Here is a 27,636-nt window from a genome sequence, read left to right as displayed (position 1 = left end):
TTTAAAAAGGAAGAGAGTAAAAAGAGAATAGCATAAAAATATTTTACTTTGGGAGATGTAGCTACTGAGGATTTACACTATTCAAATTTGAAGGAGAAATGGGCACTGGATTTTTAAATAAAGATTTACTATAGCCAAATCCTCTGAAACCTAATCCAGGTGCAGACGTGGGCTTACTGTAGGTCACGTACTTGTCCTCTTGGCAGGATACAGCCAGGCAAAGCTGCAGCTGAAGAGATACTCAGTGCAACCACTGTTCAGCCTGCCAGGGAGAGGTGCACAGGGAAGCTGGAACCCTTTCCTGTGGGGTGCAAAGATGCCCCCAACTTCAGATCTAGTGCGACAGGAAGAGCCCATTGGCAACCCACTGGCACCTGCAATGCAGCTCAATTTCATGTTTCACAAAGGGATAAAATCACCTTCTGGTCACAAAAGGAGGAAAGATCTTCCTGGAATGGAAGGTTTTATATACATATTTAAATAAAATATATATATATATATATAAAATATATATATAGTGTATATGTATAAATCCACTATTTATTATAATAAACAACAAACATATAAAATAAATATTAATACTATATGGTAATAGTATAATATATAATATTATCATAATACATTGTTTTCCTTTGTAATAATCAAAAAAAAGAAACAAATATTGAGCTTGAGAGAATCTCAGAGTAATAATTTAAGTTGGAATGGCCCTAATATGATTTTCCTTCTTAGCTTAGATGAAAAAATCCAGTTCCCTTCCTCATATACCATGTGTTCTACCCCATCACACCATCATGGTGAGCCCCTGCTGGACTTGCACCAGTAGATAAATATCTATCTCATACTGAGGAGCCCAGCACTGGACTCCTGAACTCCTGATGCAGTCTTATCAGCACCAAACAGGGAGAGGCACTTCCTTCAACTTGGTGGCTACACTCCCATCAGCCCAGCCCGGGATGCAGTTGACCTTCATTCACACAAGGGCACACTACTAACTCCTGCTCCAATTCATATTCTCTTATTCAGAATGAGTAGACAGAATCAAATGATGTGATGCTAAAAGAAACACCTGTAATTTCCCCTGATTTTAAGAACAGAAGGGATAATGGCTTTAAATGGAAAGAGAGTAGACTTATATGTTAAGAAGAAATTCTTCACTGTGAGGGTGGTGATGCTCTGGTAGTGGATGCTCCATTCCTGGAAGTTTTCAGGGCCAGGTTTGATGAAGATTTGATAAACTGATCTAGTGGAAGTAAACCCAGTGGCAGAAGGGTTGGAACTAGGTGATCTGCTCCTTCCAACCCAAACCATTCTATCATGTGATTCTATGTCATCCCACTACTTTTTAATTAATATGCAATTTTCTGTAATCTCTGGAACAACGTCATTTCAGTGTTTCACAAGCTGTTCACCTGTATTTATGTAAAATGATGTCTCCACTGCATCCAACATCTTAATGAACCTTTCCCACATGTGGCCTGCAGAAAGCCAGCCAAGGGCTCCAGCACTGAGTGCACAAGCAGGAAGAGCCACCTCTGGTGTGGTGACTGGAGCTCAGCTGTCTCAGAAGCATGCAGGGCTGGCTAAAAATCAGAAAGAGCCTTAACCTACAGCAAGAGCTTTGGAAATGTGTTGCACAGAGTGCTTACATAACCCAGACAGAACTGGGTCTTGGGGTGCCAAACAAGCAAGGGGAAAGACATTAGGGGGTAAAACATTTGAAACTCCCTAATACTAGGATTTGCAAGTGCCTTACAGAACATAGAAACAATTCAAGTTCTTTCTAGACTCTCTCTTCTCCATTTGAGGTCAGTTACATCACTCCAAAAACAGGTGACAAGTCTATTTAGTAATTCAGTTCCTTTTTATTCATAGTTCCTGAAGGCAGGAATGATCACAAGAATGAGATCCTTCTGTGTCACCTAAACCAAGCGTTTCTAATCAGCCTTATTTTCCATCAGAGTTTTAAAGCAGTATCTTTTAAGGATGAAAAATCTAGAAATTCAAATAACCTACAGAATACCAAACAAAACCTTGTAAATGAGTGTAACCTTCCTTTACCAGAAGGGAGAAAGAATTCATGCATGCTGGGGCCCTAAAAGCTGCTTTATGGACCACAGTGAACACAGGCCACTTCCTCCACTTTCTTTTCAGAGAGGCAGCATCTGCCCAAGTCACAGGGTGTGCATGGCACAGGGAGGATCACAAAGCTGGGAAGCAACACTCAAATACAGTATGCATAAAATATGTGAATAATCCCATCCTAGGTACTGAATATTGTGTACACCTGGGCATTTTACATCATTAGGGATGTAACTATTAAACAATCTGTGTTTCTGTGGGCTGCTGTACCAGTAGAGCAAATAAGACTCCATGTGATGCCATATCTATGTTTCAAGCAATGAGATTTTTATAAGTTGAAGTATATAAAAATAATGCTAGGTACCATTTTAATATTCAGCCATTTTTGCTCAAATCTTCAAAGAGGGATGTTTAAATAAGGCAAATAACCTGTTGCTAAGTGCTTTTCAAGCTCTGGACTGAAGGTGTGAGAGGAGTTAGATTGAGATGAAAACCCCTATAAGCTTAGATGCAAGATGCTCCAAAATCATCAGTTAAACAACAGTCTTTTTATTCTGAATGTTCCTTTAAGTTTTTTCCTCCACAGAATGTGTAAGGCTAGGAATGGCAGAAAAATACATGCATTTACTATTCTGAAAATGAAGTTTCTCAGAACTTTGCAAATGGTTTGGGTAATGATTATAAGTTCTGTGCACTGCTACATATGTGGCGTGCATCTGTCATTTATCTGTGGTGAGACTTCTGACATGAAGAGAAGGAAGGCCATTAAAAAGAAATTCATCTGGCCTACCAACAAAACACAGGGATAAGCAAATAGCGATTAGTGAATGGTCAACAGGAAAAAAAAAAAGGCTCATGCCTGGAAATTATAATTTACACCATAAATCATGGTCCACAAGAAAGGAAAAATATGAAAATAAATCTGTACACAGAAGCGGGCAATTCATACAACAAATCAAAGCATACTGCAGGTCAAAGTGGCTCTCAGATGAATACATGCAGTTCTGATGGGAGCTTTGAAAGAATATGTTTGGGGTAGAAATCAGCCCTGTATTAAGTCCTCTCTAATGAACTACTGATGTAGCTTCATTTCTCTTGCAGCAATTGCCACATCATACAGACATTGTTTGAATAAACCTGAGGCTGCAGTGGTTGGAACAAGACAGGAGATGCTATGGGATTTTTTTGAGCATTCACCTCTCCTCCTATTGGAATACCAGTGACAATATTGAAGAGGTGGGGGAAGTGATTTTCTCCTCCTGTGAAGTAGTCTAAAATGACATTTTTCTTTGTCTTATGACAGGATGAATGAAAGACCATTCACAGCTCTCCAGGACAGCACACAAAGTGAAAGAAATCTTGCTCTGCTTTTCTCCCCTACAAGCAGACCAATCCCCTCAGTGTCTCCCATAAGAACAGTTCATTGTGTAAAAATTGCATGTAATTATTGGAGGACAGGGTAGGACTTGGAGATTACAGGACATAAAAGGATTAAACTTCTTTACTCTCAGGTGACTCCTGAGCTAGTATCCTTTGCACCTTTGTCAGGGGCCCAAACACAGGCCTATTAGGTATTAAACAGTTTTGAGCACCTTTCTATTTTGCTTTTTCAGATATTGCTGAAACAGAAGGGTTTGGTTTCAATTAAAGTTTTAATTTTTTCCATTGCAAAACACAAACCAAAAATATTTCATTGGAAATTTGCCATCAGCCTGTGTCCAGACCGGGAATTATGCTTCACTTGTAAAGATTTACACTCTTGATTTTATTTTCTTTCTGTCTTCGGACTGTGCAGTTTCATTGTTTTCAATCTGTTGATTCTTTTATTAACCAGTCCCAAACACTGGTATCTTTTAGTACTCCAGGCAAATAAACACCATCAGTACCTCTAAAACTGTCTTCTCTGTCCAGATAAAGATTGTGATCGATTTATCTTAAGTAAGTATAAAACACTTAGCTTAAGAGAAACCACAGTAACATGAGAACCAATTTCTGGTTAAACTCATGCTTGTGTGTAATGTGCTATCAAACATGATAAGGAACAGACCTCTTTATTCTCTTTTTGTCTTCTACAAACATGCACGTTATTTATATATAGCACCAGTTTTCTAGCATTTTCCTGTTATGGATCACAGAGTAAAATTGTCTAGTAAAGTCTGTTCCTTTCATGAGATGGCAAATTCTTGGATAGGTACATACTAAACTAGCTTTATGCAAAACCACCACCAACAAAATATTATGATATGTATAATGTCATTCTAATACAGCTTAGAGTATGGAAACATACTGCCTGACTAGGCAATTTTTTGGTAGTTCCTGCAAATGCATGACCCTAAAGTCTGCAAGTCACAGTCAAACCAGTTTAAACATGACAAGTCTTTCGGAATTAGTCATATATCTATTAAATACAATGTGTGTTTCTGAGCAGCAGAATAAATGAAAAAGAACCTTTTTTCTCTTGAACACTACCCTGATGATCTGTTCAGCAATGGATGCAACAGTGAGATTTCATGTTTTGGTGAATAGTAAGGTAAGTAGATAATAAGCAACAAGATTTGAAACTATGCAGAATCAGAATTCTGTATTAGAAATGAGTTTGCAAATGAAAATTGACCACAAGAATGGGGTTTGTATGCCTACATAGGGGAAATATGATTAAGGCCATTTGGCACCTCTTTTTTTTTCTTATGACTGAGAAGTTACATGCTGAGCTTTCCAACCAGCCCCCTAATTTGATGTATGATGTTAGCCTTGAACTGCACTGTCCTCAACAGATGGTCATTGGGCTGAACCTCTGGCAACAGGAAAGATTTGAGAGATTGGCAGTTTCAGCAACTTCTTTTCCTTGGGCAGGGCCAAGTTGATATTTCCTTAGCTGTGTTACAAAAAAAATGGGAGAGGAAAAGATTTTTTATGAACTTAATTGCCGATAGGAATTTATCTTCACTCCCTGCTCCAAAATCCCTTTCATATCACACTCTTTTAGCTTTTGTTATACTGCTGAATGACATCTTGGCTTGTGAAAACATTTAATGTAATACAAAGTCACCTTACTCAAGAAAAAAAGCAATTAATTTTGAAGAGAGAAGGCGTTCAACAACCTATTACTGAGGTATCTCATGCAAAGCATTTAAGGATCTGAAAAAGTCATCTCTAATTAATCAAGTCATGCAACAGTTCTATGATGCACCCTGTGTTTGATCACATTTTATGTACAGAAAAGCTGAAGTACTGTACATTTAAAAGGCAAAACAGAAGATGTAACATTGCATCTTATTTCCTTTTTTTTAAGCCTCCAAGTCAATATTTGACTAACGTGTGTTTTCAGAAATATTTTAAATTCCAAATGCGGTCTTCAGATTTAAGATCAAATCACTACTGTATCATTTTCTTGAGAGATTAGAAATTATGTAGAAGGAAACTCACTTGCTCCACATCAATTTTCCATACCAAACTACTTTCTTCCAAGACCTACTCCCTATCATAGTCAGACCTCTGATTTAATATAGGCTGTTGACCAGAAATTTCCTCATGACAGCAGCAGAGAGTGCATCACAAGCTTCAGACCTGCAGTATGTTTGATATAGGAACTGTGTACAAAGCAGCATATCAAAACTTCAGTGTTTTCAGGACATTAATTTTCCTCCTGACCAATACACAGAGTGGCTCAAGTGGAGCTCAGAGGTCACCCTGTCCCTGATTGTGAAAGCCATCACTAATAAAATGAATGAATTATGGTCAAAGCCAGAGGAAAACAGAGAAATAACAAAACTATTAGAGTACCTTCTCTTGGAGCCTCTTTACAAAATTAAACCCACTCAAATACATGACAGCCATGAGGAGCACAGCATTTTCATCCTTGTTTCCTTAGGCAGCTGTGCTGTTCCTCCCCCTGCCTACTTCTGGACTCTTTCCTGTAACTATGGGATCTATCTGCCCACTGCATTGTCATTCTTGACAGTAATGGAACTATGTTCCTATTCAAGTTGAAAATGGCATTACAAACGACTCCACATCAGCATTCTCATAAGAGAAAAGGAAGTTTCCAGTCATTTTGAAAGGGACCCAGCTAGAAAATTATTTCTCAGGCAGCTTTCCACCAGCCATGCTGCAGGCTGCCATTTGCACCAAAGACAACAGACGCGGGACATAGAGCAGGACTGAGCCACCAAGAACATGTGGGATGGCAAGGAAAAAGCAAGGAAGAAGGAAAACAAAGATAACAAATTGCTTCATTAGTTCCACTGCTTATGAAACAACTTGCTAGAGTTAGTGGCCTTGGCAATGTCCTGTTTAAATAATATCAAGGTAGAGTTCAAGGACCCTAGGGGAAAAAACTATTTGAGTTTGCAAGTACAGTGGAAAAGTACTCTATTATTATTCTGTGGTTTTCTGCGTGTGAAATTTGTTCTTTCAACAGTTTCATTAAAATGTACTCATATTAAATACCCAAACTATGGCTGTGTTTAAATAACTTCACCCTGTAAGTTTAAGGATATGGTTAGCAGTCCTTTCCTGACACTGTCCAATCTCATAGACAACATTTCAACAGCAAAAACACAAAATCACAACAACCTATGAATAAAATGTGTGGAAATGGTTGAAGACAGTATGTCAATTAAGACTCCAAATTATAAAATATTACCTATTGCAACATCTTTCTTAAGCAATTCATTGTTAATAGGTTATTCTTTCTAAGCATCCTAAAAAGTGACAAAGCGGTTTGAACTACTAAAATGATAAAACTGCTGAAAGAACAAATATCACATGTTAAACCATGGAACAAACCCACCACAAACTCTTCTTGGAAGAATACCTAATAAAGTAAAACTAGAGAAAGGACATATATATATATATACATATATATACACACACATATATGTATATATTCTACTTATTAGTAGAATGATAAGAGTACTAGTATTTTGCTCTATGTATCGACTGAAGATTTTTCTCTATTCTCAAACTTCTGAATATTATCAGGCACAAAAAGTTACTCAGAAGCAGAGGTTTGACTGCAAAACCACACACTTATTTACCTTTGGACAATTTGCCAAATAAAGTCAACGAATAAAGATACTTTTGGGGGACATCTGAACATAATAGAAGCAGTCACATTTCTCCAGCAATCATCTGTTTTTCTGTCCCAAGTCTGGAAGAGGTCGCTATCCCCAAATCCAGTTCCCATCATCAGTCTAGTCCAGATGCTTTTTTATTTAAATCAAAAGAACTTCAAGATGAAAACAAAAATGTAAGAGACCAGACACATTTCCAGCTTCCCATGTAGTGGGCTTCTGAAGCAAGTGGCAGAATACTTCATGGAGCCATTCGGAAGCCATGGGGACACAAGTCACTGCATATCAGCTTAACTACACAGTCCTAGCAGTGTCAGCTTATTCTAACTCCCTCCTTTGCCGAAAGATGACAGGGATGGAGATATTCTCAATTTTGATTTTCATAAATGCTAGCAGGTATGCAACTTCTGCATACAGCTGGACAACTGCAAGAATATATGATACTATTGTAGGTACTCTCACATTACAGTGATAACTATTTTTTAAGAGTTACAAAGTTCAGTGTTCAAAGAGAAAATGTAGTTCTGCTATCTCAAGCTACCTCCTTCCTATGACTTGTATCAACCAAACTCATCATCACATCCATCCCCAATTTTACAGCAAATCAAACAAACATACAAACTAAAAGTACATATGCTTGGTTTTGAATCACAGAAATGTGAAAGAGTTGGAAAAAGACTCTTCAGACTCCTGCTTGGATAAGAGAAATTGAATTGTTTCCATACAGCACTTCTGGTGATGTGGCCAAGGCTTCCCAATATGGGCTTAACTCTAACCACACTCACATTCACTTGTGTTCCAAAAGTCTACAGATTAGATGAAGTTAACTTCAGCTTCATTAACTTCCATGTCCAGATCCCAACTGTAGTTTGATTAAAAGCAAATTCCTTTGTTAAAACTCATAAAAAGGATCTGGCTTTTAGAGTTTTCCTCAAAGTATAAAGCAAACTTCTGTGGGTACCACTACAGCAGGAAAAGGAGGAGGAAGTTCAGGGTTAATCACTTAAGGATTGAGGTTGGAAGGGATCTCTCTGGAAAGCCACCTACACTTAGTTGTCCAGTACTGTGTCTAATTTATTAAATGTGGCTAAAAATTAACAGATATATAAAAAATATGAATTAAAAAAAAAGGTGATTCTTAGATACATATTTTAAACCACCGTTTATTTTTCAAAGCATGACACCTGCAACTTATTTTCTGCTTCTCTCTCACATACCCTACCAGCCCCCAAACACACATATACTGAAAGGGGCAAAAAAATCCATAATGCTTATTTTCATCAGATCACAGTGATTGCCTAATTTCAGTGTACCAAAGCAGTTCCACATCTGTTAAGATTCAAATGCCCATACATATACCCAAAATGTACTTTTCAGTTCACAAATCATGTGAAGACAAGACCTTTTATACAATGAGATTCAAGTAGTTCTCTGGACACCAGGTGTGGTCTGGGATTACAGTAAAAAATCTGTGATATTGTAGCTTAAATGAATTACATTTTGTCAAGCACTTAAGACAATACTGAGTGGTTGGCTGAGGAACCTCCAATGACTCACAGGATTTGTGTTTCCGCTCCCCAGCAGTACCACAGTAATAACAACGCTCGCTTTGGGTCTAGTCTGACAGCAGACAGAAAGGGATAGAAACACGTTTTCTATACAGCAGAATTGGAACATGGCTATGACAAGTATTCAAGGCTTGGAAACTCATGTTCAAAACTGACAGGTCCAGCAGAGCTTCTGAACTAACCCATCTGCATGTGTAGTCTCCCTACAACGTACTTTTCTGGAAATCTGGATGTGCAGCTCAAAAACAAGCCTGGACTAGGTTCCTACCTCCCAAGCAAGATTAAAAGAGTCTCAGAAGTGCAACAGAACATCCTCTGAAATCACTCGAGATGTGACCACAAGACTAAAAATACCAAACAGCAATATAATAACTGAAGTCAAATATGTGCCTGTATATTCCTAGGAGGCTGTGGCTACCAAGCTATAGGTAGGTTTGCAGCAGTGGTGACCAGGACAAGGATAAGATTCCAGAGTCTGTATTTCTCTTCATTTGACCCTTAGTGCACTGTTCTGGACCTAAACACTAAGCACAATTTGACCAAGCCACTGCACAGTGAGATGTGCCTCTATTGTGGCATTATTTAACGCATATTTCAGTTTTGTTTTGTCAGAATGAAACATATTTCAGATGCAGTATTTAAGAATTATTCAGCATCTGGGACTAGTGTAGTTTTTAGCCAAGTAATTGCCACAGTCATTCAAAGAGCTGAACCCACAGAAGCATGAGATCATAATCAGCAGTGATTTGACTTGCATCATAGATCAATTTTGAGCTGTTTTTTCAGTTCTTTGGGACCAGTACAGAAAGAGGGATAGAGAGGAGACAGGGGGCAAAAAACCCCACCAACAAAAAAACACCAACCCTTTCTTTTTCCTGAACTAACCACCACAGATTACTTCCACTTTCTTCTGAAGTCAAGAGTAACTGCAGACAAAATCTGTAGATACAGTGATGCCCTAATGAGGGGCAGCAGTTCACAAAAGCAATAAAATAAACTGCTCCAGAACATGATCCTTTGTATCCAAGAAAGCTCAACTGAAACACACTGTGGTAGCTGTGTAATGTCTGATGGGAATAGTTCCTATAGATTTAGCCAAGAGCAAATGTAATTGAGATTTGACCCTTTCAGTGCAGTAGAGCACAAGTTTTGAAGAGGTGACTTTATTGAGAGTACTAAAATCCCACTGAACTCTTACTTTTGGTGTTATTTTGCTTGTTTTTAGAAAGATTTTCATGGTAGGCTCTCACAGCACTTAACAAGGAACACTTACTTAAGCCTCTAAAGAGTCCATAAAAGAGATGAGAAGTATTATGGAGAGACCATGTGAATAGCATGAAAGATACTACCACAGTGACCATGGAAACACCAGAAAAAAAGGGTTTTTCTGGTGGTGTTTCCACCCCCCCATGCCCCCAAGTTACTACACGAGCACATTTCCTTTTATAAGAGCAAAATGTCTCACAATATTTGAAAGAATTATTTTAGGCTTCTACATAGGGATTTAGTTGAACAGTTCTTGAATATTATTCTTATTAATAATAAAAATAACAACCACAACAGTTTTGCCAATGCTACAGAGCAAATTAAGAGTCCTGATAGACAGTTGCCTGCTTTAACCAGGAAAATAAGATCTCAGAACCTGGAAGGGACTGCATTTCAGTCTTGCTGCCAGAGATCTCTCTGTACTGCCTCTGAGTAGTACAGCAGATCAGCCTAAATGCATAATGCCAAACTAAAAATCTTTGCAAGCTGGAAGTCCTACTGCTCCTCCCTAATTACTGAGTCATGTTTTTTTTGAACCCATATATCCACAGCACAATTCATAGGAGAATCAGTGCTGCTCTAGCTCAGCATAACCAGCTACAACTCATGCTCTGAAATCATGTCTTTAACTGCAGCCCTGACTTTTTCCTTTGAGCTCCTAGACAGCTTCCCACAAATGGGTATTGTCTGTTCAGGATGGCAGGATGAAGGCTAAAAAGCTGTATAAGCTATGGAGATGAGTAAAATTAACCAAATAACAAAGTAGAGGCAATAGGCTGCTACAGATTCACAAATAAATATTTCACATTTGCAGCTCAGAAGAAAGCTCTGTGTTCTGAGCCCCCTAGAAAAACAAACATGTAAAACAACTACTTTTAAAAAGAGAGACAGCCAGCAGCTGCAGCTTAACTATTTTACAATACATCTTTCCCAGCCATGGGAGTGGGACGAGGATGTGCTTGCCAGCCTCTTCAAAATCTGTGCCCTGGCAGTATTCCTCAGCAGGCAGCCAGGTAGTTCCTCCCCAGCACTTTGCAGACAAAACCATAAAATTCCATGATAAGTAATGCCATCACCTTGATGAAGCTAGGTGTGTTAGAAATACATGGAGTTAAAGAGAACAACTCCAGATTACAAAAAATACCCCAAAAGTGATGATGTATTTCCTCAGACACGCAGAGAGATTCATTAGTTGTATGAAGCTACAAATACCCAATACTAAAGGATACCAGCTGCCTGAAAGGATAGCACAACTCAGTTTATATCAACAACCTGTGCTAGATATTAGATGGAATGGGTGTTTTAATGCACGTAGTCCTCCTCAACATTGTATTCTCTAGGAGCATTTTGCTCCAGTCCTGTCCTCACACTATTTATTCATATCCATCTGTGCCTGCTAGGTGGTGCTGTGGGATGGCTTTTCTAAGGCAGAAAAGGCAAGCTTGCTTGTTTCATTCTCCTCACTGATATTTTTTTCCTTCTGCATGAGAACAGCTGCAGTGTTTTCTGTATCTTGGCTGTACAGGATGTGTCCTGTCAGGACTTCTGTCAAGCATGCAGTGGCCACCACCGGGGATGCTGCTTCTCCAGAGTAGTCAGAGAAAATGAGTGTATCAGCTTTCATCTGCATGTGTCCATACCATACAGGAAAGCTGGAACCTCAGATAGGTATTAGTCAAAATTAGTCTATCAGCACAAGGTATTAGTCTAAAATTTTCCAAATTTTAATTTCCCTTTGGTTCTAAAGATACAGGACATTTAAACAAACTCTTTTCCTTGACAAAGAAGGATTTAAAATTAAATCAGACACACAAATCAAAAGCATCGTTTCCCAGGAAAGAGAAAGACAAACTTCTGGAGGTCCAATGAGTGAAACGTCTCCCTTTTTCCCTCTCAGACTGCAACTAAGGCTGCAGGTAGGTTGATGAAAGGCAACCTACTGCAAAAATTTCAGAAGACAGCCCTTTGAAAAGGGTGGTAATCAGAAGGATGCTGGTTTAGGCTTCATTTTTTTTCGGTAACTAACCAATAACTCAAGTGGCAGGATGCTATCAGTGCTATAACATCCACAGTATCATAAATGGTGCAGACTGGGACTGAACTATTCAGACCGGTAGGTGAAGTAAGTCTGGTGATGTCCATCTGTTCCACATAACTTCAAGTCGGTTTAGCCAAAGATGACAAATAATCCTAACCCACCCTTCTGAGCAGAAGGGAAATAAAACAAAACAACCTCCAAAATGAGTAACTGCAGTACTACATCATATGATGACATCAAGAAAACTTTGTGCTTGGTTTTCAGATCCTGTCCCATGGCCCAATGCCTCAGGACACCCTCAGAGCCCTTGCTGTTCCTATAGAAAAGCCACCCTAGTAAATGTCAATGTGTCTTTAACACAGCCTTCAACTTCTGTGTAGTGAATTGACATTTTCTGTCTGATGTTCTGCTAGGAATGATCTTCCATTGCCAGAAACTGTACTTGGGCATTCACATTACATCCTTTCATCAGAAGGGGATGACAAGGAAACAAGAAGGGAAAATTTTGCAGGCCAGCGACGGAAGCTGAAGTATATATCATGATTCTGAAGAAGTTTGCCTCAAATCTCTCTATTGGATCCACAGCTATTACAGACATCCATCTGAGCAGTGCAGATCTGGAAGCAAACCTACTTTCAGGTGGTCTGTCATGTCTTTCCCCCTACAGCCATGCACAACCCTTACTGCAAAAGGCTCTACAGTCCCCGTGTGCCTGGAAGAGTGGCTCAAGAGGCACCAAACATGACAGGAATGTGTATTTGTGGAAGCTAGACTGCAGGTGAGAAAGGCAAAAAAAGAGACATTACCTGAACAGAAAGCACTGGAAATCACAGAGACTGGTAGTGACACAGAGGAGCAAAAATTATGAATTTTTGGAATTTAGGAATTCTATCTTCTCTAGTCAATAAATATAGTAAAACATTTTAATAAATTTAATGTACATTATACATTATATATTTTTAATATATAATGTATCTTCAGGAAAACACAGTGAACTAAAACACAGTCCCCAGGGATTAACAATTTTGAGGCAACTCCATACATTAATACCTGTGGGAGTAATTTGTCCCACTTTACCCTCTTTTTGACAAGACAGCTTTGTCACATGCAAAGCTTAATTTGGGAAGTGGAAGTGTTCAAACTGCAAGTTAGAGAAGTGTTACATTTCCCTCCAAAATCATAACAATAAGATGCTTAGACAATCACACAGTGACATTTAAAGAGCAGTGGAGAAGAAATGCTTTCTGAGAGGTTGCTTTAATTTTATTACTGAGCTAAAGAAGGAAGCTGTTACACACTGCTGGAAATGAAAAAGACAAAGCATACATTTACTACAGTTCTGTGTCTTCTACTAAGAAGAGGAAATTCAAAATAAAAGGGGCCAATCTACAAAAATTCCATGCTGGCTGAGGTATTAACAGCATTTTATATATTGAACATTACATTCTTGTTTTTTATTAATGTGGTCTTCAAAAAGGAAAATAGTGGAGAGATAGAGGGGGGCAAACCAGGAAGCATCTGAACTCCTTGTTCAATTGCTGTGATCAAAGAGGGTCAGAATATGGGAAGAGAGTACACAGCATGCCCAGATGAGACTCATTTCAGTGTATCATGGGAGGCAGCTAGAGAACCTGCTGGTATGCTGGAAATTATTCTGAAAAGTCTTTATATGGTATAAACTACTACTAGAGGACTGTGAAGGGAAAAAAAAAAATAAAAAAGGAAGAAAGAAAACCTATAAAAGAACCTTCCTTTTGATCTTGATCTTATGAAAAGTAATTGAGGTCCACACATCTTACCAGACCTCTTTCTTCCTAAGGACAAGTCCTGTAGCTGAGGAGACCAACATAAAATCTTTGAGGTAACCACAATGAGTCCTGGGCGATAACCTGGTGAGAGACCTGAGCTGGCTGCAACTCAGAGGTTCCTTGGGGTGCACTACATGCTGAATATAGAGCCATCATGTGTGTTTGGGTAGCTTCCATTTTTGATACAAAATATTTTTTTCTGTTATCCAAGTATATTCACCTAGTAGCCCTTGCTTTAAAGAACAACTGTATCTAAATACAAGAATGACAAACATTTTTGAGTGATGCCAAAAGAACAGATATGGTAACAATTAGTATCGGGTTCAACTTTCACCTACGTATCTGTCTTTACATATAATCTGTTCTTCTACGCCCTTATGTTCTTACTCCAGGGCTCTAAAATCCAAATACCAATTTTCCGGATGAGGGACCACGGCAAAAAAGGATTTGAAAACTGGTTCAAGAATGTGCCTGGAAGCTGGATTCAGCCTGGGTTTCCCAATGTAGAAACTCTCTCTAGCTGGGCCATTCTTCCAGGCTAAGCTACAAGCAAAACACTGGTATATTAACTGCTGCGTTGGCTGAACTGTCTCGGATCTGGTTTACATGACGCTGCAAAAAATGTTGGATACCACCTTCTTTCCTGCAGGCAGAATTCCACTCCTGCACTATATATATGGGAATGAGGACAGATACTGATTTAAGAAGAAAATTAGGATGAATTTAAGAGGAAAAATAAAGGCAATGAAGTATATACTAACTTAGTTTCTGTTCAAAAAAGAGGACATTCAGTAAAATAACTGAGAGAAGATTAAGTAGCACAAGTCTGCAGAAAAAGACAGATCCCATAGACCTCACAGCAGCAGCCACAGAGTACACAGCAGTACACAGCAGATTCAAGTCATACTTTTAGAGGAGTAAGACCTTGCACGGACAAACATTTGAAGAGACTTCGTGTGGAATTTCTGCTACTTCCATGCAAACTCTCCTTGCATTTCTGCAAAATCCTGTAAAAAGGATCCACACCAATTGTGTGGTTCTCAGTAATCTTTTATAACAATTTAATAGTCATCAAAATAGAGGTGAGAGGAAGAAGTAACTTGGTAATGAAGTTTACTACAAACAGTGAGAAAAAATAAGTGATTAACAAAAACATCCTACCCACATCCTATGAATTAATTGAACTCTGCTTCTCACAGAATAAATATCATACTGTATTGAGATAAATATGTAAACTGAGCTCAAAGCTCTGTTAAAATAAGGACGGAATACCTATATTCTTCAAGCCTGATAGAGTAAGTAAAAATTAACCATAACGCCCTTTCTTTAAAAGTCATAAAATCCCAAAATGTTAACACCTATTCAAGAATGCAGAAGGTTGGCCACCTCCTTTCTCCTATACAAGTGCAAGAGTCTTCTCAGCACCACGACTGCAACTCTCCACCCCCATATGCTACATTCTGCTGGTAGAATAACCAAAATTCAAGACACTTAATTAAGTCTCAAGAGATCTGGATGCCAGGTTTGTTTCCTATACTGGTCTCACCATGCAGTTGAGATGAGGTACTGGTACTTTGTGGAAACACACCCATTCACTAGGGTGCATTTTCACAGAATCACAGAATACTCTGAAATGGAAGGGACCCACAAGGATCATGAAGTCCAACTCTTAAATGAATGGCCTGTACAGGGATTGACCCCACAACCTCGGTGCTATTAGAACTGTGCTGTAACCAACTGAGCCAATCTCAGGGCAGTTTCTTATGTGCCATTGTGATCTATCTCCTGTACCACACATGCCACTGACATGGTCCTGTGAGTGTAGGCAAGAAAGAATGACTGAGCACAGAGGGTATTTGTCAGCATTACTGGACTTTTTGCAAATGCTTATTTTAACCATTAAATAGATTGAGAAAACTGTATCACTTGACCTTCACTAAATGTTTGAGCTAACAAATTTGAGATTGGTGACATTTCAATGACTATGCACCAGAAGATGTTTCCCTGCTCTCCAGTTAAACTTTCTAACAGCCCACATGCCCTCTGCCAAGCACCACAGCCACTGTCAGAAAAGATACATCACTTTAACACCTAAGAGCAACAAGACCAGAAAGTAGGCAACCCTGCAAACTGAAGAATTACACATCAGAGTTCATGAAAGTGTTCCCAGAAATTGTGCAGACACAACTGCTTATTTTAATTTTAATACACTCCTGAAAATGAAGCTTATTAAACTCCTGAGTTAGGACTATTGATATTTCTACCCTGCAAAATGATAACATTGCTGTCCCAAAAGGTTTTGCATAATGACCACAATGTGCTTTATACTGGTCAAGTTGATTTCTGCATTTAGATATGCATAAAAATCTCATGTGTATACCATACCATAAGCCTGGATTATAACTAGCTTCTTTTTATCCTTAGAGCAGCCCTCTTATATTTCTTCATTCTGTTTCACCTGACAACTTATGTTTGAAAATTTTCTATGTTTTTTTGGTCAGGCAATTGATTTTATTGTCAAAGACATTTCCCACTGGTGGCTTCAAGCATGCTGGAAAAAGTAGGCTTCATTTTCTTTAGTCTCAGCCCTCAAAACAGACAAACTGTCTGACTGCTCCTTCTCCTTTCACAGCAATGCTGGACATAATGCCCGTTAGAAAACACCAGGAGCTAAGAGCAGATATTAACAGCCAGGGCGTGAAGCACAGCCCTTTGCTCACAAACGTGAATGGTAACAGGCCTGACACTGAACCGCTGTAGTGAGAGAAACCAAGGCAATTTTAAAAGCTAGCACTGGCTTTAGGGTTGTTTTTCAGTTTCCCCCCCCACCTAATTCTAGTATAACTCTTGCTTTTTTCCTTCTTTGCGCCTTTCCTTCACAGTGAGAAATTTGTACATCTGCATAGATGCATGGTACTTTCTGGGAATGGCTGGACATATTTCACTCATCTCTAACCTCACACTTTCTTATACAGTTTTGAAGAGATGAGACTGAGTGAAAAGTTGGGTCTGAACATTTGCCACATTGTTGGCAGTTAATCATTACATTTTCTCATTCCCCACTTCAAACGAGTTGAAATCAGATCTCTGATGTCTTGTGAGGGAACTGTGTGTTTTCTAGTATCTCCTTAATCTACAAGAGTTCATTTTGAACACAGAAAAATGTGTATTCATCCCTCCCAAACACTCAGAAGTGAATGCAACAGATGGAGTTACAGGAATAGTTAGTGCTGCAGGACTCAACTACTTTTATGTTTGATGGAAGGACTTCAAAATCTACCTACAAATATGTTTGGTAAAGAGCAGCAGCACTCACAGCAGTCTGTCTGCTGAGTTGGAGAGACCAAAGCAAGTGCTTAACACAGTCTCTGCTGGCTAGTGTATCCTATCCCAAGTTTATTGCAACATCCTGATCCTTATCTTCAAAGCACTAATTAAATACAGTTCAAAATAAACTCAGTTCATGCAACAGTACTGATCCAGTTCCTGAGTGAAAGAGGAAGAAAGCTCTCTGGTGGCCTGGGTGAGCATAGGCTCAAATCCTCAGGAGGTAGGAAATAGGAAAGTTCCTGTAAAGCCAGGATTTCATTTCTCCCTCACACAGTCACTTTCATAACAACAGTTCAATGGCCAAATGCACAGTAGATTAATTATAAGGGGCAGCTGCTAAGCTGAGATGAATGTTCAAGTTTCCGTGAACTCAAAGCAGCTGTACCTGTTCACCACAGCCCAAGATCTTGAGTGCATGGCAGCCCATGGGTGACATTGCAATAATTTTAGGCTTTGAGGGGAGATCTGAGTTTTGCTCTGAGCCCTTCCAGGAAGCAAAGGAGCCAGAAAGCCTATAAGACTGACACCCAGCTAACATTTTTACCTGGTCTAGGCCTGAGAACAGAACAAAACTAGAGGCTTGTCAGAGTTGTGGCTGGCGGTAAGAGAAATGATGCAATCTAAATAGCCTGTGCTTAAGTTGTATGTGGCATCTCATTTGTCAGAAGCTGCAGGAAGGTTTGTTAACCATCAAGGCAGCAGATTGGGAAGAAAACACGTAAAATTAATCACAGTAGGTCCCTAAGCTGTGTGATTTTTCCTGGATTCCTAATTCTTTTAGCTAGCCAGCGTTCCTAGATCACCTTCCAAACACGTTGAAAATAAAGCATAGGACAGTTCTACAGCACAATCTCCTGCTCACAAAAACCTGGCATATGAAGACACCACCTATACACACAATTATTTTTCAAAATATATGGCTAGAAAATTGAATGAGATACAAATACTTGGTATTTCCAAGACTCTCAAGAATAGCATATACCATCCAGGTTGGCAGTGATTTCATTCAACACGCTTTGGGATTAAGTACTACTAATACTACTATTTTAATCTTATTCGTATCTGTTTAAGCCCCTTAGATTTGTAACCTTCTCCATTACTACAAACCAGTTTTTGATATTTATTTGGAGACCCACTTTAAAATCCAGTTGCATAAGACTGGGTGAGAAATTTCTTGAGGAAAATATCAAATTATGGTATTCTCAACTTTGCTCATGACTTCAGTGTAGCACAGGCATAAACTACCTGTGAAACAGAGTAATTTTGTCAAGCTTTTCAACTGGGTATTACCTCCATATAACCTTAAATGATTCATTTGTTAAAAAAAAAAAAAAAAAATCAGAGTTTTTTGTGAATAAGAATATTATTTCTCTCAAAATTCTCATGAAATGACTACCAACCATGTGCATGTTTTAACCCACCACCAGCACCATGCAGAAAAATCAGCCCCTAATGGACTTGTTTGGAGCCAGGTCGATGGGGCCCTGAGAAACCTGGTCTAGGGGAAGGTGTCCCTGCATGTGGCAGAGGGGGCCTGGAACTAGATGATCTTTAAGAACACACCCAATGCACACCAATTCTATGGTCCTATGATGCTACGACTTTCCTTTTTCAATCAACAAATTCACTAAAACTATGTTGTTTTATCTTAATTTGCTGGGGTTGGTTTTTCCTTTTGCTTTGAAATAGCTTTTTTTGCTTCTTTCTGATAGAATTACATTATGAAACACTCAAAAAGTAATTTCTTCAATACCAAAGGAAGCAAAAGGTTCACACAAGGCACAACTTGAGAGTTAAAGCTTGCAGTTAACTTTGCAAGCTAGGACCCAGACAGAAGCAAAGTAGAAAAAAAAAATTAGAACAAGATGTGAGATAGGAATCTGTAATCAACCTCGTTGTATCAGACTGGACCCAGCATTCCACCCTGTCTTCTGAGGTTACCCAGCACAACTTTGAAAATGGATTATTTTCCACTGAAAACAATGCCAAAAAGGGGCTTTAGCTCCCCTGGGGGAAATTAGAACAGCCTGGATCATCAAATGGGAAAAAATAATCATTATCAGTAGCAGTCAGAAACAGGAGGAAAGAGAAGGTGAAACTAGACTCGAGTTTTGGAAGACTTTATGCCTTAGAAGTGGCTTTGAAAACCAAGGTGGATTGGCAAAAGCCTGTGGGCTTGTGATGCAAAGAAACATTTGCCTCTCTAGATATAAAGTCCTGTGTTTTTTCCAAGATGTTTAGTCCAGGAATGTACTTTTTGTGAACAGTCAATAGCTAGTCCTGGAGAACTGAAAGCACTGATACACTAAAAGTGTTGTACACTTTCTCTTACCAGGTCAGAGGAATTACCAACACATACGAATGTTTTTATATATAACCTCATACATGCCTACAGATGAGAAATACATTATACGGACTTAATAAGGCTTAACACATGCATGTCTTTAACCTGGTGTCCCTTCTTTTGGGTAAGAGAAATTTTCCAAGAGCCATCACCATTTTTCTGCTGGTGATCCACCACAGAACTCCAGTGCCAGCTACCAGCATAAACAAACGCCTCAAGTGTATATTTACAACTAGCCTAAATATATTTTGCAACACAACACAAAACCTTAACTCCAGCTGCAGCAGTAGTAACACATAGGTGACAGAAACTCTGTGAACGTGGTGAAATATCATCTCCCAGGCACCGTGAAGTTGAAACATGAGTGCTACAGCACATGACCAGTTAGGGCATCATCCTTGACGAGTTAGTTTAAAAAAAAAAAGATAAAAATTAGGAAGCAATTCTGAAAGCACTGTTAACTAACATTCAATTGACTCCTAGTTTTATCTTCTAAGAACCAAACTCTCTTGCACAAATGTCCTATGCTAGCACCAAATGCTGAGAGAAAACTTGGTTGGCACCGATATTTCCTATTTACATAACTCGTAGCTTATATAAGATGGTTAGAGCCTTAGCCCTACTATATCTCTCATTTGCATGCCTGCAGCAGCTCACTGCTGACCTCAGGTATGTATTAAAGCTATCTGGAAGCCAAGAGCATGTAACCATACGGCCATAACTGAGTACATACTTGAATGCTTCGTCAAACAGGGAACCACTGATGAATTGCTGCCCATTAACTAATGATGAAATAGCAATAATGTACATTTATGTTGGGATTATGCTGCCAATGCTTTATGCCAGGGATGTATCAGCCACTGATGATTGGAAAGCAGTCTACAGCCAGCCTTTGAAAGCCCACTGCCACACACTGGTGTGATCACTTATGGTTAGATGCATCTCGGGAAGGACCAGCAGTGGTCCTAAGAGTCTGGGATGTGCCAATAATGGTCTTATCTCCACCTAATATCACTAAAGAATAGTACTGCTGCCATCAGACTTCCAGTCTAGAGCCTATATAATACCAATCAACAACATAAGGTTCTTTCTGTGCCATAGCAAACAAGTCATCTAAGATTAAGTTCCTTCTTGCTTTTTAGTTCTTCACCCTGACACAGCTGGTGCACCTGAACTGGTACAATGGCAACAGTGCCAGTGCAGTCACACCACTGGAATTCTAACCACCTCCCTAAAAACTTTATTCAGAGCAAACTTAGATAACAGCAATAAATTATCAACAACTTCTGATAATCAAACAATATAAGCATCCATTGATGCTCAGAGGGGTAAGACTGTGGCAGAATTGGCAACAGTAAGGAATACAATGACAACAATCTAGAGAGGCTTTCAGTAAATTGCTTATAAGGGCTATAAGCAATTTAGTGAAAGCACTTTTGCACTAATTCAAACTTTTATTTCCCACCTCTTCCCCCTATCCCTACACAGAAGTATTGCTGGGCGCATAAAGTGATCTTGGAGCTGGGTACCAAAATCACAGCTGTTGCAGTGCTGAGCATGCCAGCCCCCAAGGTGCTCTGCTGAACCCGTGTGCTGCAGTGCAGCAGCACATGCAGCAATCCACTGCTCAAAGTGAGCCAGCAGAGCCAGCAGCCCCTCGCAAACAGAGCAGAGCAAGTGGCAGTGAAGGGTCAAAACCACTAAAGAATTTGATAAAAACAACAAAAAAAAATCTGTGGAACAGATTCAACAACCTCCACTGCTAAGTATGTTAAACCCAGTCAGAGCTTTTGAGAAGGCAAGAAACCATGTGTCACAGCTGTGGCAGCTGAATAACTATATTCCTCCTGCATCCTATTAGAGGGATTTGTCCCAAGACTTAATTGGCAGTTTCACTGTTCCTTTTTTGTTCAGCAATGTTAACGTATTTTTCATCGTCTTTGCTGTGGAGAAGGCACCAGCACAGCAGGGCTGAAAATCAGACTGTAGGTGCATTGCAAATTCCAGGGCTTCATTTTTCACAGAAAGTCAAAACCACCTTTAAGTGAATAAAGCAGCTGTCCCACCACACTGACAGTAAGCCTGCCATACCCTCGGTTAACTTCTGGCACACAGACAGGGACTTAGATCTCCTCCAAGACAGTCGAAGAATAATGAAAAAGCAACTTTGATGCTACCTGAAACCAAACTATTCAAAGCACATTGCCTGCATTCCTCAGCTGCCGGCACTGAGCCAGGACATGGAGATAATCATTCAGGCTGGCGATGGGGGAGGGAGAAAAGAGCTTAAGGACCCAAGAGCTGAAGTACTCAGAGCAAGGAAATCTAGACAGAATTTAATCTGCAAGGTAGCAATACAGTCATGTTTCTCTCCCATTCCACTCCTGTTATGTGCATTAGAGAATTAAAACAGTCACGGACATGGCAGAATTTTTATTCCTTTTTTGCTTTTTAATCTGTTCCATAGAAAATGAGGATCTATATGAAGCAAATGGGTTTCTCTCTCATCTTGCACTGCTCTTCCGACCGTGGCAAATATCCCCTGTTTCAGAAGGACAAATGGCCCAGCGTAATGCCTAGACAACAGTGGAACATTTTACACTGTGGAAAAGTTTCTCCTTATCTTTTCCCAATCATGAAGCCTGCCCTTTAAGCCTGAGATTTGATAACCATAATCAACTTACTTTTACTTATCTACCAATATAGGTATGTCAACCCAAGATAAATCAGTTCTTTCAATACTGAAGCATCTGTTCTTTGACTTGAAAAATCAGCTGCAGCAGTGAAGTTTGCACATTGTAGAAAAAATTCTAGTTAAAAAAGACCCCTGGGACATCAAGTTCTTTCTCCTTGTGTTATGAGAGCTATCAGAGGAAAACGGGAGAGCAGCAGCCTCTCTATGTCGCTACAGTACCCAACAGCAACTTTCAGTGACTCAGACACTTGAAGCATTCCTGGAAATTTCTTAGTAACTATAACTATGGATTCAACTCCACCAATTACAGCAACTTTTGGGTTGTTAACAATAACTACCATACCCTGTTCCAGCTATTGCATCATACACATCTATCTATGTACAGGTCTGTGTAGCAAGAGCAGCAGCAGCCCCTGGCAGCCCTTAATAAGCTTCCTAAAGCGTATTAAGAGAGCCAACAGGCTGGAGAAGGGTGTATTTGTGGGTTTACCTCTCCTAAGGCCCCTCAGGATGGTATGTCAGTAATATCTGTGTTCTGCTTGCTTTCCAAATTCCAGCAAAGATGGCCTTAAAGGTGGTTTGTGCACTATATAAATCACTCTTCCACTGGAGAAGACCTACCCAAGCAGCATATATTCCAGCTTTCAGCTTTTGTCTCAATAAGCAGGGACCAACAAAGAGTACCCTACAGGCAGGTACCAGACTTTGCCTTCTAGGGCTCTCCAGGCAAGAGAAGACTTGACATTAGGAAGTATTTATTTGCTGAGAGGGTGGATAAACACAGGAAGAGGCTTACTGGAGAGGTGGGCAGTGTCCCAAACCTGTCAGTGTTTCAGAGGCATTTGGACAACGACCTTCATAAAGTGAACCTGTCGGGCATTTGGTCTGGATGATCGTTGTAGGTAACTTACAGTTGAACTTGTGTGTTCTAGTCTAAGAAGGAAGTCACCCTGAATTGTCCTCCCCCAGTGCTCAGCAGAGCTGAGCAGTGTAGAGTGGTGAGCATTCAGTGTGGAAAGAGGGAGAAAAAAAGTGGTTCCAATGAATGCCTTAGGAACTGCAAATGCAAGACCAGAAAATTTTCTCCATGGTCAAGTGCAATGGCAGCACAGACAGTAATGAGGGCATCTTTGCTTTTAACAGCAGAGTGTGTGCCAACAAAAGAGTATAAAAACAGTAGAAAAGAAGTAACAGCTCAGTGTGACCTGGTTTCCACACAGAATATTATGGAATATTTTAGAACCTAACACACAGTCTATTTATACCCTAAAAGCATAAAACAAATAAAATGCATTAAAAGAACACCAAAACCATATAAAATGAGAATTTTTGAGAGTCTTACCTTTGAGCCAATAAGCGTGTACAGCCATTGGATGGTTTCATTATGATTTATCACTCCATTCATGCCATCAACATATAGCATTATCTGGCCCAAAGCTATTCCAAAGAAAAGAGAAAAAATACAATCAGATCTTGTGAACACTTTTTATATTTCTAAGCATAGCTGACAATTTTCCCTAAGCAGGGTTTACCAGAGATGTAGGGAGCTCAACTAATGAAAGATATATTGGGCAAGATAGGGCTGGATGAAATCTGGGGAAACTGCACAAACTTCACTGACTTAGTCTGGACAAGATGAGTGAATTTCATCCACAGACAACCCCAAACACCTGTTCCTTGCTAGAAGATGCCACATTTTATGGTCCCAAAATCTGCAAACAGTACTCTACACACTGCTTACTGTCAAAATGGTTCCATCAGCTACAATGCTTTATATATTGCGAGCCAAGACTTTTACCATTTGTTTCAGCACCATATAATGTTTGGAATTAGTATATTTGGATTGACAGTTTCAGTGAATTCCAATGATCTGAAATTAAAGCTGGGCAATTAACACCAATAAGGACATCAACTATTCACCACTGCACAGTGCTCTCTTGCTAAGAAGTTTTACACTTTACTGAGAAAATACAAAAAACAAAGCATTATAATAAAGAAGCATCTTTATTAATTTGTCCTAAAGTATTTAAAGCAGCATTTCAAAACATGCTAGTAAAATATTTTGTAACAGTAATTCCATAGTTTGCAATCCTGATCATATGAGACTTTCAAGAGGCAACAGCTATGAAATCTTCTCTGACTGATAAGGACAGACATTTTTTTGTAAGGATTATGAAAAGTGAATTAGTACAATTCATCTATCATCTTCAAAAGTTTCCACTGTTACATTTTCTGCTTTATAGCAGGAGATCAAAGCACAGTGGGATGAAAAAGAAATCACTGATGTAACGCCTGTTGGCATAACAACTCAATTATCTAATGCACAGCCTGGTGAGCCCCTAGCACACCACTTTATGGGGGAAAAAAGGAAAAAAACCAACCCACAGGGTGAGGAAAATTATGACATTATAGATCTTCCAAACACATTCTGAATGTCTGCTAACTTTTGCACAGTTGTGCACAGTGCAGCATTGTTTACCTTAAGGGAAGATTTTCGAAGACATGAATGCTAGGCAAACACTTAAGTACCCCTATAGCTAAGTAGCTAACAGTCATTTTTACACTGTCTCCCCCTTTTTCCTTTGGTCCAGTTGGTCAATTTAAAAACCTGAGGTACTAATTTTACATACTTATATTCTTTATCTCATCTGTCATACCAAGTTAGAAGGAAAGCCACACCCAACAAATGCCACACAATCAATGAAGACTGAGAAAAAGCAAGCAAGAGAGCTCTGGCACAGAGATAACATGTCTCTTAGGCAGGCATTACCACTGGAGTACGCCAGGCACTCTCTGCTCCTCCTCTCCAGGAAGCAATCAGTCACCACCCTCTGAAGACATGTCTCTCAGGTGAATAAAATCAGGTGGGAGGGACACAGGCCCAAGTGTTATGGTAAAATAAAAGATGTAAGTCAGCCAGTAAGAAGAGATACGAATTACACAGCCTGAATAAATGGTTGCTTTGAAGCATTTCATTGCAGGTAGAGGAAATGCTACTATCCCAGCAGTAATCAGAGAAAGTTCTTAATTCTTGTTTTTACTTCCTTTCAATGCTAAAAAGATTTGGCACTGGATCAGGGTGAGATCCAGTCATGATAAGGTCAACAAATCAATTTTTTTCCCCAGCAAATTCTTTGGTTGGGGGTTTAATTTGAATTTGAAACAAATGTGAAACAAATTTTACTCTTGGCACATGCTTTCCAAATTAATACAGAAATCAAAGACAGCAAGAAGTTTGCTTTTAAGGACATGTACACAATACAAAACGACTCCACAGCTTATACTTAAGACTAATTAGACAGGATGCCTAAGTGAGATCTGGAAGGCATTTGTTTTCAGCCTCTTAGATGTGACTCTTCATAACAGCAATATGTTAAGGCAAATTAGTAGATCTTAGAAAGAAGCCAAAAAACGTTTTAGGGACTCTTGAAAAAGCAAGAAAAAACCCACTACTATTGCTGCTTGAACTAGTGGCCAATAACTTTCACAGGGCAAGGAATTACAAACGATGCCAGGAAACGACCAGAATGAAAACAGGTATGAGTGCATATCCAAGTCGCATCTCCAGTAGTTGCCTGCCACACATGAAGCTCTCAGCTGCTGCCAAGACCTTGGTGTGGACCTTCATAGTGCTCTTTCCTGTCTTCAGGGGTCAGAAAAACAAGACAAGATGGGCAGGGTTGAGGAGAATTCATTAAGAGGTAGAGTAAGATAAGGAGAATCCGTACACTTTGTACAAAGCTGATGCCTCATAAATTTTTAGGAAAAGAAGGGCACAAGTAGACCTAAAAGGAGAATGCTGGCTTTCATACCACATCAAGTGTCTGTGCTGAGGAAGAAAAGGTAATTCCCTCACCACAGCCACACCACACAGCCAAAATGGAAGATGCCACCAAAAACACCAGTGTAGGAGCAGGCTGCTGGACTGGAGGTCCTTGGGCCCTCCCAGGGCTCAGGTCTGGCTGAGCAAGACACAGCAGTTTGGCACTAAGTGGAGACTGACAGAGGACGTTTTACATTCTTTGAAGCTTTTCTACCCAGCTGCTATCTTACCTCTCAGACCATGACTGTGCTCTGCTGAAATGGCTGTGGCTGAAGTGCGAGCTCCACGCACCCAGCATGCCCACACAGCCACCACCGACATGCATGGCCTCACCAAGGGAGTGCAGCCTCATTTGCAAGGCAGTTCAGAAGGCCAGTCTAGTCTAAAATAACTTAAATTCAAATTTGTATGCGCCTTTAACCAAACTTTTTTTTTCTTTACCAACAAATGAGGAAGCTATTTAATCCATTTAATCCCATCCCTCAGATAACTGGAATTCTTTTTGGAAGTGTATCAACAACCTACTTGCATTAGCAAAGTTTACTGTTGTGCAACAAGGGGCTGGGAGAGGGGGGTTTAAATATGAAACAGGCCTAATTTGGAATTTCTTTGTTCCCACTATCCTTGTCAAACCCTTAATCTTATGTGAAGGTAGTGTGAGACTTTCCCTATAGCTATTTTAAAGTGGAAAATTGCTGGATTTCTTAGGAAAGGCTTAGGCTAGAAAAGGACAGACCAGCCAGAAAGTTCAGAGATTTCTGTGAAATAAGAGGTTTAAGAAAGCCTCTAAAAAACTTGCCAGTATTGGCACTGATGCTCTCCTGGGATATAAAGTTAACAGGACCAAAGAGGAAAAGGTTTAGAACAGAACATCATCACAATGAACATCATTTTAAGTTAAAGTCTGTTTTCCCACCCAGACCGGAAAAAGTTTCAAAGCTGTTCCTTGCCCACGCACGCACCTGCTTCTCTAGTCTGCTCTGCTTCCATTTTATGACAAGACTGACTTAGAGAAAACAACATCACTGAATGAGCAGAAAAACTATTTTCTTACAACTTCCAATGAGTCAAACCCATACTCATCATGTCAAGAATTACGGCAGGGATGCGTTTTGTGATTGCATTTGTTTCCATCAGAAGAAGCAAACCTACAGGGTGAAGCAGGCCAAAGACAGACCTTGTCACTGCAGGTTTCAGCTCCCAAAGAAGCTTCTGGCCCAAGTTCATCAAGCAGTTCATACCCAGCATCTGTGGTGCACGTCATGTGCTGCATACAACTACAGTTGGGTGTGCACAACAGACAGAACAGTGATGAAACTAATAGGGAAGAACTAAAATTCATCTTTTCATTGCTAGCTAAAATCTTATCATCATCAATGAGAAATCAAGGGTCTGTGTGATTGCATTCATTCCATTTGAAAACTGACTGCTAGTTTGGGTATGCTATCCCGGGCACCAAAAAGGCATACTCCATCAAAGTAAGCATCCTGATCAAGAAAAACTCCGTATATAGCTAGTGAGTGATCCCAGGAAGGAGGTGATGATACCTAATATACTACTACAAAGCACTAGGTGGCAATTCTGAAGAAAACAACCATACTTCAAACTTC

General features: G+C 39.6%; 1 protein-coding gene across 14 annotated transcripts in view; it reads right to left on the bottom strand.

Annotated features, from left to right (window-relative positions):
- Positions 1–27,636, bottom strand: part of FHOD3 (formin homology 2 domain containing 3) — a 377,817-nt gene that overhangs the window by 128,424 nt on the left and 221,757 nt on the right. For all 14 annotated transcript variants that reach the window (XM_032118819.1, XM_032118873.1, XM_032118846.1 and 11 more), the window contains exon 6: positions 23,546–23,640. In XM_032118819.1, the coding sequence (XP_031974710.1) occupies positions 23,546–23,640 (95 nt within the window). The remainder of the gene's footprint in view (positions 1–23,545; positions 23,641–27,636) is intronic.

This window comes from Corvus moneduloides, chromosome 1, assembly GCF_009650955.1.
Source record: "Corvus moneduloides isolate bCorMon1 chromosome 1, bCorMon1.pri, whole genome shotgun sequence".
Classification (NCBI taxonomy): Eukaryota; Metazoa; Chordata; class Aves; order Passeriformes; family Corvidae; genus Corvus; species Corvus moneduloides.
The sequence above is the reverse complement of the archived record's forward strand: the minus strand, read 5'-3'. Positions and strand labels throughout refer to the sequence as shown.